Genomic DNA, 14,724 nt, shown 5'->3' on the forward strand with positions numbered 1-14,724 from the left:
TTTCCAGCTTTTAATGGGGGTCGCTGACCCCATCTAAAAAAAAACAAATGCTCCATAAGGCCACAAATCTATTGTTATTGCTACTTTCTATGACTCGTCTTCCTATTCAGGTCTCTCCTATTCATATTAAAGTGTCTTATTCAAATCAGTGTATGGTTGCTAGGGGAATTTGGACCATAGCAACCAGATGGCTGAAATCGAAAACCGGAGAGCAGCTGAATAAAAAGCGAAATCACTCAAAAACCACAAATAATAAAAAATGAAAACCAATTGCGGATATCACACTCTACATCATACTAAAAGTTCATTTAAAGGTAAACAACCCCTTTAAGATGTTATGTGAGAAGTCTCCGACCGGAAAGAGCTGCCAGAGAGAGAGAAGGAATGAGAAGTTCAATATTGAGACAATACAGAGCGATGGCGCAGTACAAGGTTACACTGGGGGAAGAGGTCTCCTTTTTAGAAAAAAAAAAAGGGTAAAGTGCCCAGTGGTCTGACCCCAATAACCATTATGTCATTAATAACAGTAAACAAGCAGTGGTGCAGGTATGGTGCCCTTTAAGGGTCAGTGTATCCCAATTTTGTGCCCCAGTAGGCTTTTATAAGAATTAAATGTTTCACATCACTTCCTCCTGTCACTTCCTCTTTTCTCTTATGTTTCTAGTGATCCCTTTACTTTTCTTCTAACTAGCACAGAAGCTGTTGGGCTCATTTTAGGGTCACGATTCCGTCCAATCAGAGCCGCTCATCACTCTGGGCCTGAGTGAGTTAATTATTGCCAAGGAGTGAAGCTTTGCAGCCAGACACTCCCAGAACTCGTGCTCCCGCTTAAGACGTTGGGACGTTATTAAAGTATCACTTGGAATTTCAACTCCCCACCAACCCAACTGCGCAGGTGAGTGTCAGCTCTGGGGGTGATTCCCCATCTGTAAATTAAGGGGAGCACTATATGTGCAGCTGGTGGGGGGATTCTCTCTGATCAACAACATACAGGGTCCTTATTGGAGTGTCCTGTGTGCGCAATAGCAATACATTTTTAGCCTTACAGAGCATTTGGATTTTAGATGGGGTCAGTGACCCCCATTTGAAAGCTGGAAAGAGTCAGAAGAAGTAAAAATAAAGGCCAATTGAAAAGTCGCTTAGAATTAATCATTATATAATATACTACAAGTTAACTTAAAGGTGAACCACCCCTTTAAAGAACTGAGGGGTCATTTACAACTGGGGGGAGACAGGGTGGTAAGGGGTATGCGTTTGCACCACTTACTGCTCTAGCACTTGTATGGTTAACGCTCACTCTGGATTCTCCAAGTGAGGGAGATCCTGTTACTCCTACTAGTAAGGGCAGGACTACACGTCCGATTCCTGCCGAGATCACAAAATCGCAGGCGTCACATCAGATGCGGCGAAAATAACGTAAGTAATGGCAGTGTCGGATCGTGTTGCATTGTTGATGCGAATCGACGCGACTGTCTGAAGCAGACGCAGCGTGCAGCATCTGCATCCGACAGTCTGACGCGTCAACGCTGCGACGCGATCCGACAATTGAATTGCTTACCTTATTTCCGTCACATCCGTCGGATCGCGGCGGAATTGCCCTTGTAGTCCTGCCCTATATCTGGGTCAGTTGTTTAGACTCTGTGTAGACCGGCTGGTTTATGTCAGGGGTGGGTTCAGCACACAAGCAGGAGACAAAGTAAACGGACACCAAGCTGTCTGTAAGTATTGCTTTCTGATTGGTTCCCAGTGTTCCCCATTTCTTAATTGTAGGGTCCCAGATCCCATTCCTCTGGCATGTAGCCTCGACTGAAGCGCTTTCGGCTTGTTTATGTGAACAGGCAATTTGGTATCTCAAAGCTGGTGATAAACATTAGTTATTACGTTTATTGTCCTTCATATAAATCTCTTCCCGATTAAGATCTGTGCAGGCCGGGCCCTCCATCCCCCTTGTACTCTGATCCCTGAAACATGCACCAGATCTATTATTCATGTTCTCTAGTAATATCAGGGAGTTGTAACCCAGGTAGCCTGTACTAAGCACAATTCAGCAGGAACAGCCCCCCTAAGTTTGCTCATAGTCTGTACAGAGAGATCCCATAAAACTATGGCAGCATCGGTATTCCCTGTACTAAGCACAATTCAGCAGGAACAGCCCCTAAGTTTGCTCATAGTCTGTATAGAGAGATCCCATAAAACTATGGCAGCATAGGTATTCCCCTGTACTAAGCACAATTCAGCAGGAACAGCCCCTAAGTTTGCTCATAGTTTGTACAGAGAGATCCCATAAAACTATGGCAGCATAGGTATTCCCTGTACTAAGCACAATTCAGCAGGAACAGCCCCTAAGTTTGCTCATAGTCTGTATAGAGAGATCCCATAAAACTATGGCAGCATAGGTATTCCCCTGTACTAAGCACAATTCAGCAGGAACAGCCCCTAAGTTTGCTCATAGTTTGTACAGAGAGATCCCATAAAACTATGGCAGCATAGGTATTCACTGTACTAAGCACAATTCAGCAGGAACAGTCCCTAAGTTTGCTCATAGTCTGTACAGAGAGATCCCATAAAACTATGGCAGCATAGGTATTCCCTGTACTAAGCACAATTCAGCAGGAACAGCCCCTAAGTTTGCTCATAGTCTGTACAGAGAGATCTCATAAAACTATGACAGCATAGGTATTCCCTGTACTAAGCACAATTCAGCAGGAACAGTCCCTAAATTTGCTCATAGTCTGTACAGAGAGATCCCATAAAACTATGGCAGCATAGGTATCCCCTGTACTAAGCACAATTCAGCAGGAACAGTCCCCTAAGTTTACTCATAGTCTGTACAGAGAGATCCCATAAAACTATGGCAGCATAGGTAATCCCCTGTACTAAGCACAATTCAGCAGGAACAGTCCCTAAGTTTGCTCATAGTCTGTACAGAGAGATCCCATAAAACTATGGCAGCATAGGTATTCCTCTGTACTAAGCACAATTCAGCAGGAACAGTCCCTAAGTTTGCTCATAGTCTGTACAGAGAGATCCCATAAAACTATGGCAGCATAGGTATTCCCTGTACTAAGTCAATATGTAACTGGTATAATTACCCTTGAGAGGTTTTCTTCGGTCTCTTACACCCTTGCTTCCATCCCAAGCAAAAATTCCAACAAAAGTAAAGTTTGGGTGAAGAAAAACCAGAATGCGCAAGTTTTGCTGCAAAGGTGCCTTTAATCACCAACACACAACATGTTTCGAGCACAGTGCTCTTTTTCAAGTGTATACCAAATCACAGTGACACAATCTATAAATACCCTAAGCCCCACCCCCTTATGCACGTCATTGGTTTCATGGCCATTGCTGGGAGGGTTTTCAGCCTAGCCTTAACCAATAACATGTGAGTCCATGAATATAGTCTGTAAGGGGTCAATCCAATCCATTTGTGATGTAGTCCATCATGTGTAAGACTCCAGAAGAATTCCCAGGTGGTGTGTGCTAAAAAACGAATCAGTTCCGTTATACACTTAACCCCTGCACTGCCCTTTATTGGGCCTGCTAGAGACACAATTAGCTGAAACCTGTGATGTACAGGTTGAAACTTAGCTCAAAAGGCTACATCATATTTAACAATGTTGCAAACCCTGCAAACATTAGAATCATCTCTATTTATTAAGCTGCCATATTACCGTGTAACACATTATCATACTACATTTATCTTACCATACTGATGGTTTCAAGATCTCAAATAATTCAAAGGCAGCGTTATCTGTTAAAAAAAGGAAACAGAATTAGTATCCAGATTACAAAAAACAAAATTAGTGTCCAGATTACAAAAAACAAGCCACACTCCAGTGGTCATTTAAACCTTGTGGTTCCATAGCACATAGCCTTTTTATCCACAGAGCTTCTTTTTGTAGTAAGGTTCTTTTTTTATCTCCTCCTCTTTGTGGTTCCTGTACCACTTCTAATACTTGCCATTTCAATTGTGACATATTGTGTCTTAGTTCATTGAAGTGGCGTGAGACCGAGGTGTCTGTGTATGTTTTTGGTTTAAAGTTTTTGATATCACCCCTATGTTCTTTTATACGGGCCTTGATTTGTCTCCCAGTTTGTCCGACATATACTTTACCGCATGGGCATTTTAGCAAGTAAATTACCCCCAACGTGTTACAAGTGGCAAAATGTTTTAAATGGATGCTGTTACCTTTGGTAGGGTGCTGTACCACTGCCCCTTTAATAATTGATGCACAGCATACACAATTAAGGCATGGGTAAGTTCCTATATTGGGTTTACCTTTAAATATTTGCTCCATCCTCTTTGGTGCAACTGGCTCAGCTGGGCATAATATGTCTTTTAAGGTGTTGCCTTTTTTGTAACTAAACATAGGGACTTGTGTGCAAAATTTACCCAGGGTTTTGTCTCCATTGAGTATTGGCCAAAATCTCTTTATAATTTTTTCTATGGGTTTACTTTGTTGGGAGAACTTACTCACGAACGGTGTTCTTTGGGATTTAACTTTGTCTTTATTATTGATTTCTTGTGACAGCAATGTATTTCTGGGGACCTCACTTACTTCATTAGCAGTGTTGATTAGTACCCTTTTGTTATAGCCTTTGGCTTTAAACCTGTCAATCAATGTGGACGCCGCTTCCCAGTATTTATCATCATTAGAGGCTATCCGCCTGGCTCTCAGGAATTGTCCTTTTGGTATCCCTTCGATACACCTAGGATTGTGGAAACTGGAGACCTTAAGTAGGTTATTTTTGTCTGTCGCTTTCCTATACAGATCTGTTGTCAGTTCCCCATTATCAATTGAAATTTTTACATCCAGAAAATGAATGGACTGGTTAGAGGTTTCTGTGGTAAATTTGATGGTAGGATGTTGGCTATTTGCTTCAAGCACCATTTCATGGAACAAGGCAACATCCCCATTCCAAATTACCAGAATATCGTCTACAAAGCGTAGATACAGTAGGATATGTTCACAGTATTTATGTTTCAAGAAAAACTTTTTTTCCAACATGTGGACAAATAGATTTGCAAATGAAGGTGCGGCCGCCGCCCCCATTGATGTACCCTGGTTTTGCCAATAGTACTCCCCTTCAAATCTGAAGTAATTTCGTTTTAGTACTATGGTCAAACAATCTAATAAAAAATATATCAAATTGTTAGGTAGTGCCGTTTCCAACAACGCCTCCTCAATGCAATTTAACCCCTCATCTTGTGGTATTGAAGTATATAAGCTTACCACATCAATGCTACACAATGTGCACTCAGTGTTTAGCATTGGTAAAGCATTCAATCTTTGTAATAGATCATTGGTGTCTTTAAGACATGTTGGAATACTTTGAACCAATGGTTGTAAGTACGTATCCACAAATTTTGACAGAGGTTCTAAGACAGATCCCACACCTGAGACTATAGGTCTCCCTGGTGGATTTTCTAGTGACTTATGTATTTTGGGTAATAGATATAGCACTGGAGTACGTGGATGTTCACTCATTAAGTAATCCTTTGTACTTTGATTTATAGTGCCATTTTCCCATGCATCAGTCACAAGATTAGAAATTTCTTTGGCTATATCGTGTACCGGGTCTTTACCAATTGTTTGGTAATGCCCAGGTGTAGTTAACTGTCTCATTACCTCTCTCTTATATTTGTCTTTGTCCATAACAACAATTGCACCCCCCTTATCTGCCTTTTTAATTATGATTTTATCATTGTTTCTTAAGGATTGTAAGGCAGATCTCTCCTCACGTGATAGATTAGGGGGAATTTTCCTTGGGTGTTCCCACAGTTTTCTAACCTCATTAGTGACTACTAGTTCAAATGCCAATAATGATTCGTTTTCTATTGTTGTACTAAGCACAATTCAGCAGAGACAGCCCCTACGTTTTCTCACCTATAGATATTGTACAATGAGTGCAGAGGAGGGACCTGAAGAGATGGAGGAGGTGGATCAGACTTGCTTGGAGTACAGAATCCTAATGAAATACACTCTTCACACCAGAAGGAAGGGGCGGATGCTTTGCTGTATGGGCAGAGGGGACCAGGCCAAGACAACACAAACCTTCAGTAAGTTTTTTCATTTAAAGGGGACCCGTCACCCAAAAAAATTATTCATAATCCTATTTTATCACATCAGTCAAGCAAAATGAACTTTAATTACACAATATCAATTATTTGAATCTAGTTTCCTTCAGTCTGGGAAGTCATAATTATAACAGGCAGGTAGGAGCCATTTTGTGGACACTGTTATTAAGACAAGTCTTGTATCATCTCAGAATCTTGTTTGTGCACCAGAATGGGGGACCTGATGTCCATTCCCATGTCCTGGCTACACAATTAAACGGTGAAGAGAACGGGGGAATGTGGGGAGAGTTGCGATTTCTAGGAAGTGATGAATAGAAAGTGAAAGTAATTGTCTGCCCCGCCTCTATGCCCATGGCATAGAGGAGTGGCAGACAATATTTGATTGACAGCTGAGATTTTTAAATGAGCTTACAGCAGCTATGAATGCTTTAATAAAAAATAGAAATTGGATTTCATGTTTAATTTGAAAAGGACTTTTATTATACAGCTTTTTGTGTCTGGGTGACAGGTCCACTTTAATGAATTACCTTTATTGTAGTAATTAGAGGCAGTGCAGGACACATTATACTCACACACAAGGACCCCGCACCCCTGGTACTTACACCACTGGGGGCCCATATAGATCTCTGTTTATTAAAGGCACAGTTAAACTCCTACAGCCAGGTGATTATATCTGTAAGAGTCACTGGCTGTAACACATATATATATAATACACAAAAGCCATGAATATCTTGTAAACTATATCCTTATAAACGGTGACTAGTGATGTCATCAGTTATAAACGGTGAGTAGTGATGTCATTTCTGTCACACGACTCACTAAAACTTGTGTATTATAATAAATAAAATATCGCTTGTTGGAAAATATGAGGATATTAGAAGTCACCTCGGAGTTCCATGACCTGTATAAAAGCACTCGGCCTTTGGCCTCATGTTTTTATATGGTCATGAAACTCCTCGGTGACTTATAATATCCTTATATTTTACAATAGGGGGTACTTTATTCACTATATATATATATATACCCCTATAATCTTATAATACACAAGAGCCAATGATGCTTCTTATTCTGACAGTGCCTGATTAACCCCTTGTTTGCTGCAATGCAGATGAGGACAGGCTGATCCGGCAGTTGGTCGAGATCCTAAAGACATCGGGGGATGAAATAAACAAGAGGGTAAGGTTTCTCTTTCCTGGGGGATCTTGGTTATTAACAAGAACTTGGACCTTGTCCTTTATTCCCACATTCTTTATGTGTAGGGGCCATGAATTTATTTTCTGTACTGGGGATACTAAGCCGGGCTGCAGTCGTAGGTGTAGGGGACCCCCTATATGATCCAGATGAGCAGCTTTTGAGCTTGAAGATTAGAAATAAAGTCGTGTAAACCCCTTAGAAATATAATGAAGACCAATAGAAAAGTTGCTTTCAATAAGCCCATCTGTAACAGACTCATATATCAAAGCACCTGTGACTTATTTAGATCACGCAGGACCCAGACCTGATGCTCAGTATGAAGGCAGACATGACTTACAGCAGATTTAAAGAGACAGCGGAGCGGTTCCTGCACGATTCGGTTCTCCCGTGGGACAAAGAGGTGGAGGAGCAGCGGCGCAGGTTGGCTCTGTGCATTCACTTTACTTCCCAGCTCAGCGCCGTCGATAATCACCCCATGAACCGGGTATTGGGGTTCGGTGTGAAATATCTGCGGGAGAACTTCAGCCCCTGGATCCAGAGCCAAGGAGGTTGGGTACGACTGACCCCTATATACATTGTTCTTAAGGGATGAATTTTAAGGGATTAAAGTGGGTTATTATTTGGTGCCTCCTGAAAAGGATTTAGGACTTAGTTGTATGGGACCTCAAAATACTGATGGCACCTGAGAGGGTAAAGGAGACAAATACCCTTTGTAGGTATTAAAGTAGATGGGAACATTATAGATAAAAGGTAATAGTCACCCTGGAGAGATAACAAAAGCACCCAGGGGAGTCAGACAACAGGAGACCAGGAGTCACTGACATCACACACTGGATTTAAACTCTTTCCCATCCCTTCTTTCTTTCTTAGGATAAAGCCTTGGGGATCCCAGATTCAATGGACAACAAATGAGAAAACTGATATTAACAAAGGACCCCCCTATAACAAGATGGATAGGAATGAAGTGGAGGCACAGTCACCCCTCTAAATTCAGGATCAGATTCTGAGAGACTGCAGAAATTCAGCCAAATACCCCACTCCTCTTGCACTGCACATGGGTCTCTGAGACAGGAGGGGATTAAAGGACATGGAAAGTTAAACTAAAGAAGTAGCTAGAAATGTGGTCCATGATGTTTTGTGCTTCTGTACCAGCCCAAGGCAACCACAGCCCTTTAGCAGTAAAGATCTGTGTCTCCAAAGATGCCCCAGTAGCTCCCCATCTTCTTTTCTGCTGATTCACTGCACATGCTCTGTGCTGCTGTCACTTACTGAGCTTAGGGACCCACTCACAATATACAGTACACATAGAATAGAAATGTCACAATATAAGGCTGATTAGTAATTAATACACATAATTACTACATGGCAGCACAGAAACCAGTGCAATTAGCATCAGAATTTAATAATCAGCAAACCTGTAGCATCAGCCAATCAGAGCCCACTGAGCATGTGAGTGTCACAGACACTTTCCAAGATGGTGACCCCCTGTGACAAGTTTGAAGTCCTGGATCATTGCTGCTATTGACAAGCTGAAACTTTAGCCTCGTGCAATAAGTGCACTATATAAAATAGGACATTTTTAGCCACATTCATTTTTGGGGGTTTAGATCTCCTTTAAGGGGTTCCTAGTTTTAATTTCATAGACCAACCCCACCTCTCCCCGAGAAATGGAGAGGGCAGTCTTTTTATGATTAAAGGCTCTATCAGTGCAAGTCAAGTCCTTACTCTGGTGCTGAGACCAATTACATGCCAACCCAGTAGGCCGGGGCAGCCATGATTGGACTTTGCAGGACAGAAGGGTTTTTTGGGAGTCGCACCCAGCACCCTGGATCAGTGTCAGATGCACCCCTAACTCCTCAGCAGCGCTAAGTCTTTCTTGTATTTGATACAATTGTACAATAATCATTTTGTTTCCCGAGCCGCCTAATAAAATACCACTTTTCACCACTAGGTGTCAGTATACAACACACAATATGCAATAGCTACATCTGCTCATAAGTCACAGCACACAGTTCCCTTGCAGTGTTGGAGAGTCGTGTTTGTATTTTTTACATTTATGGTCCTGGCGCGCAGGATGATTTGGGGCCCAAAACGAGTGTAACCCCCTAATTGTAAGAAGTGACTTTTTGTCTATATTTTCCCTCTGATACCTTAGAAAAGTCCCCATGTGAAGCCGTAGAAGTTGGCCCATGAAATTCCAAGAATTCTGAGATTCTGCTCTGAGCCTAAACTTGTGTAAACAAACCCCCCCCCCACCCGGGAGATAGGGATCTGCTCTGCTGGCAAATTGTACCAATGGAATTCGCTGCAGGGAAGCAGATAACATCTACATTTACATTTTCACTCTCACTGATTTCAATGCAGGAACGAGAAGACAAGCTATTTCTTTTCTTTTTTTTTTTTGTTTTTTTTGTTTTAATAAATCTCTCTTTATTGATTTTTTTCTTTTCTTTATAAAAAAAAAAAAGGTAAAGTGGGTACAAAAGGGAAAAAAGGGGAAGGGGAATAAATACAAAGGTTTACAGCAAATACATCAGTCGCAAAACAGAGTAATAACTTTCTTTAATTCAATTCCTCACATCTAGACACCTTTATCTGATTGGTTAGCAGACCCATTTAGATTAACCCCTTATGTCTTGTCCTGTTTTTTCGACCAATTCCCACTTTTCCAACCATGGTCTCGCCATACCTCCCAACATTTTGGAAGTAAAAAGAGGGACAAAAATTTTTTTCCGCACGTAGCACAGCAAATTTTTTGACCACACCCCTTTCTGTGGCCCCACCCCCTAATTACCATGTTTGTTTTACAAAATTTGGCAGGTTATGAAAGTTTGAAAATATTTCTCCTTATCTAAACTGTGTTTTTGTGTCTCAAAATTGTTACAAAGTATCTTATTTGCACCTGTTAGCTGTTCTGGGCTCTCTGCTAAAAGCCAATTAAGTGAGAAACTTTGTTTCTTTTTCTGGCTGTTCAGTGCAGAGAAAAGAGGGACTTTCCAGTACAAATGAGGGACTGCGGGTTGAGCTGTCAAAAGAGGGACTGTCCCTCCGAAAAAAGGGACGGTTGAGAGGTATGGTCTCCATATTTGGAGATATTGTGATGTTATTATGCCGTAAACTCGTAATCTCCTCTAGTTTTCTAGTTTCTTCCACTAAATTCATCCATTCCGTTTCTAAAGGGGGTGTCTGTTCCTTCCATTGTTTTGATATCATAGCAATTGCTGCATGTAAGAGATGTAGGGGCAGATTTACTAAGGGTCGAATATCGAGGGTTAATTAACCCTCGATATTCGACTAGGAACTAAAATCGTTCGACTTCGAATATCGAAGTCGAACGATTTAGCGCTAATCCTACGATCGAACGATCGAAGGATTATTTGTTCGATCGAACGATTAAATCCTTCGAATCAAAGGATTTTAATCCAACGATCGAAGGAATATCCTTCGATCAAAAAAACACAGGCAAGCCTATGGGGACCTTCCCCATAGGCTAACATTGAGTTCGATAGCTTTTAGCTGCTGAACTAGGGGGTGGAAGTTTTTCTTAAAGAGACAGTACTTCGATTATCAAATGGTCGAATAGTCGAACGATTATTAGTTCGAATCGTTCGATTTGTAGTCGAAGTCGTAGTCGAAGGTCGAAGTAGCCAAAAAAACACTTCGAAATTCGAACTTTTTTTAATTCGAATCCTTCACTCGAGCTTTGTAAATGTGCCCCGTAGTGTTAATCTATCTGCTAGCATTTTCTTCTGGCTGCTGTCTATATGAAACAGTAATAACCTAATATTTGAGTATCTCTGAACCTGGAAGTTTTCTGTATATTTTTCATTATTTTCCTGTGGGGGGCAACTCTATCTCCATTTCCTTTTTCCACGCATCAAGTATTTAGTATAGGATGGTTTCTTATTTGAACGTAAGAGCTTGTATGCAAAAGATATAGATCTATTCTTTGATTTATTTAAATCCAATATTTTTTCCCATGCCGACGTTTCAATCTGCTTTATATTTTGTGCATGAAAAAAGTGGTACAGTTGGTAAGAACACCGCAGGTCTCTCGGATGGGAGCCCCAGATTTCTTGGATATCCCTTAATGCAATCAATCTGCCATTCTCCAAAAAATCTGCCATTCTTGATTCTCTCCCCTGGAACTGCCCCCATCTTATGAAAGCTTTAGGTTCGAGACTTGGGGGAAAGTCCAGATTCATCACGAGGGGTTGTAGCATTGGTATAGTAGACATCAGGTTGTGCTCTTTTCTATGTTTATACCACATTGATAATGTAGCCGATATTACAGGGTGAGACACAATGTCCTTAGGTATAATAGTCGAACATGACCATAACAAATTACTTAATGGGATACTTGACGTATCCTGTTCTATTTCTATCGATTGTTTACACTCGCTTTTTATATACCATTGCTGAGTTCATACCAAGTGTACCGACACATAGTATAGATAAGTGTCCGGTATTGCCAAGCCCCCTCTATCTTTAGATACAGTAAGTCCATCATACTTACACCTGGGAGTTTTCCCTTCCCAATATGTCCAATATGCGGCCCTTCAGCTAATGAAATACTACTCCCAGCACCAAGCTGAGCTGAAGGATGGGGCCAATAACATTATTGAAAGAAGACAAGTTATTGGCCCCATCCTTCAGCTCAGCTTGGTGCTGGGAGTAGTATTTCATTAGCTGAAGGGCCGCATATTGGACATCCCCTATCTATCTATCTATCTATCTATCTATCTATCTATCTATCTATCTATCTATCTATCTATCTATCATCTATCAATCTATAACTATTATCATCTATCTATCTATCTATCTATCTATCTATTTATCATCTATCTTCTATATCTATCTATCTATCTATCTATCTATCTATCTATCTATCTATCTATAACTATTATCGATCATCTATCTATCTATCTATCTATCTATCTATCTATCTATCTATCTATCTATCTATCCCTATTATCTATCTATCTATCTATCTATCTATCTATCTATCTATCTATCTATCTATCTATCTATCTATCTATCTATCTATCTATCTATCTATCTATCTATCTATCTATCCCTATTATCTATCTATCTATCTATCTATCTATCTATCTATCTATCTATCTATCTATCTATCTATCTATCTATCTATCCCTATTATCTATCTATCTATCTATCTATCTATCTATCTATCTATCTATCTATCTATCTATCTATCTATCTATCTATCTATCTATCTATCTATCTATCTATCTATCTATCTATCTATCTATCTATCTATCTATCTATCTATCTATCTATTCTATCTATCTATCTATCTATCTATCTATCTATCTATCTATCTATCTATTATCTTCTATCTATCTATCTATCTATCTATCTATCTATCTATCTATCTATCTATCTATCTATCTATCTATCTATCTATCTATCTATCTATCTATCTATCTATCTATCTATCTATCTATCTATCATCTATCTATCTATCTATCTATCTATCTATCTATCTATCTATCTATCTATCTATCTATCTATCTATCCCTATTATCTATCTATCTATCTATCTATCTATCTATCTATCTATCTATCTATCTATCTATCTATCTATCTATCTATCTATCTATCCCTATTATCTATCTATCTATCTATCTATCTATCTATCTATCTATCTATCTATCTATCTATCTATCTATCTATCTATCTATCTATCTATCTATCTATCTATCATCTATCTATCTATCTATCTATCTATCTATCTATCTATCTATCCCTATTATCTATCTATCTATCTATCTATCATTATTCCATCATCTATTTATCTATTCTATCTATCAGTCCATCCATCTGTCCATGCTAATAGCCCAGAGTACATCTGTGGCACACAACAGGAGCAGATGATATAGAGAATAAGAAGAGGAGCTGATAAAGTGACACAGAGCAGGGAGGGAATATTGCAAAGGAATCTGTTTGCACAACAACGGGCCCCACCCAGCTTCACATTAGGAACAAACTTTCCGGCTCATCTGACACAGAAGCTGACGATCACGTCTCACATGGAGATTTGCAGCTGCTGGAACAAAACACAGGATGGACACAAATGCAACAATTCTGCTGTTTTCAGCCTTAAAATTGCACACCAGAGCACCAAGCTACCATAGGAGCTTGCACTCACTTCCCTAGTATAAGTATCCACACAGTCCAGATTCCAATTCTCTGTGTCGTATCGTGTATTTTGCTTTTCCTGGAAACCACTTCTAGTAAGCGGCTGCCTAAACAGCAGCAAACATGACCTTATATATATATTTATATACACACAGACAAACCCAGGTAACAACTTCCCAAAGCCAACCCAAGGTCTCCATACTTACAGGAAATGTAACATCTCTTAATTATATGGGATCTCTCTGTACAGACTATGAGCAAACTTAGGGGGGCTGTTCCTGCAGAATTATGCTTAGTACAGAGGAATACCTATGCTGCTATAGTTTTATGGGATCTCTCTGTACAGACTATGAGCAAACTTAGGGGACTGTTCCTGCTGAATTGTGCTTAGTACAGGGGAATACCTATGCTGCCATAGTTTTATGGAATCTCTCTGTACAGACTATGAGCAAACTTAGGGGACTGTTCCTGCTGAATTGTGCTTATCACAGGGAATACCTATGCTGCTATTGTTTCATGTTCTCTGTGTACAGACTATGAGCAAACTTAGGGGCTGTTCATGCTGAATTGTGCTTAGTACAGGGGATACCTATGCTGTCATAGCTTTATGGGCTCTCTCTGTACAGACTATGAGCAAACTTAGGGACTGTTCCTGCTGAATTGTGCTTAGTACAGGGGAATACCTATGCTGTCATAGCTTTATGGGATCTCTCTGTACAGACTATGAGCAAACTTAGTGACTGTTCCTGCTTAATTGTGTTTAGTACAGGGAATACCTATGCTGCCATAGTTTTATGGGATCTCTCTGTACAGACTATGAGCAAACTTAGGGGACTGTTCCTGCTGAATTATGCTTAGTACAGGGAATACCTATGCTGCCATAGCTTTATGGGATCTCTCTGTACAGACTATGTGCAAACTTAGTGGGCTGTTCCTGCTTAATTGTGTTTAGTACAGGGAATACCTATGCTGCCATAGTTTTATGGGATCTCTCTGTACAGACTATGAGCAAACTTAGGGGACTGTTCCTGCTGAATTGTTCTTAGTAGAGGGAATATCTATGCTGCCATAGTTTTATGGGATCTCTCTGTACAGACTATGTGCAAACTTAGTGGGCTGTTCCTGCTGAATTGTGCTTAGTACAGGGGAATACCTATGCTGCCATAGTTTTATGGGATCTCTTTGTACCAGGGTATGAGCAAACTTAAGGGGCTGTTCCTGCTGAATTTCATTTTGTGAGTTTTTGGTATTTCCATTGTTTCTCCACCAGACAGAGGAAGTCAGAAAAGAAA

General features: G+C 40.3%; 1 protein-coding gene across 2 annotated transcripts; it reads left to right on the forward strand.

The window, feature by feature from the left end:
• The first annotated feature begins 412 nt into the window (after positions 1–412).
• LOC108704352 (apoptosis facilitator Bcl-2-like protein 14) lies at positions 413–8,424 on the forward strand. 2 transcript variants are annotated; one of them, XM_018240856.2, is made up of 5 exons: positions 413–895; positions 5,892–6,058; positions 7,185–7,252; positions 7,557–7,823; positions 8,141–8,424. In XM_018240856.2, the coding sequence occupies exons 2-5, from the start codon at positions 5,902–5,904 to the stop codon at positions 8,180–8,182; spliced, it is 534 nt and encodes a 177-aa protein (XP_018096345.1). In that variant the 5' UTR covers positions 413–895; positions 5,892–5,901; the 3' UTR covers positions 8,183–8,424. The 2 variants fall into 2 exon arrangements, with proteins under 2 accessions (XP_018096345.1, XP_041441844.1); XM_041585910.1 differs by lacking the exon at positions 413–895 and adding an exon at positions 1,582–1,718.
• The last annotated feature ends 6,300 nt before the right edge of the window (positions 8,425–14,724 follow it).

This window comes from Xenopus laevis, chromosome 3L, assembly GCF_017654675.1.
Source record: "Xenopus laevis strain J_2021 chromosome 3L, Xenopus_laevis_v10.1, whole genome shotgun sequence".
NCBI lineage: Eukaryota > Metazoa > Chordata > Amphibia > Anura > Pipidae > Xenopus > Xenopus laevis.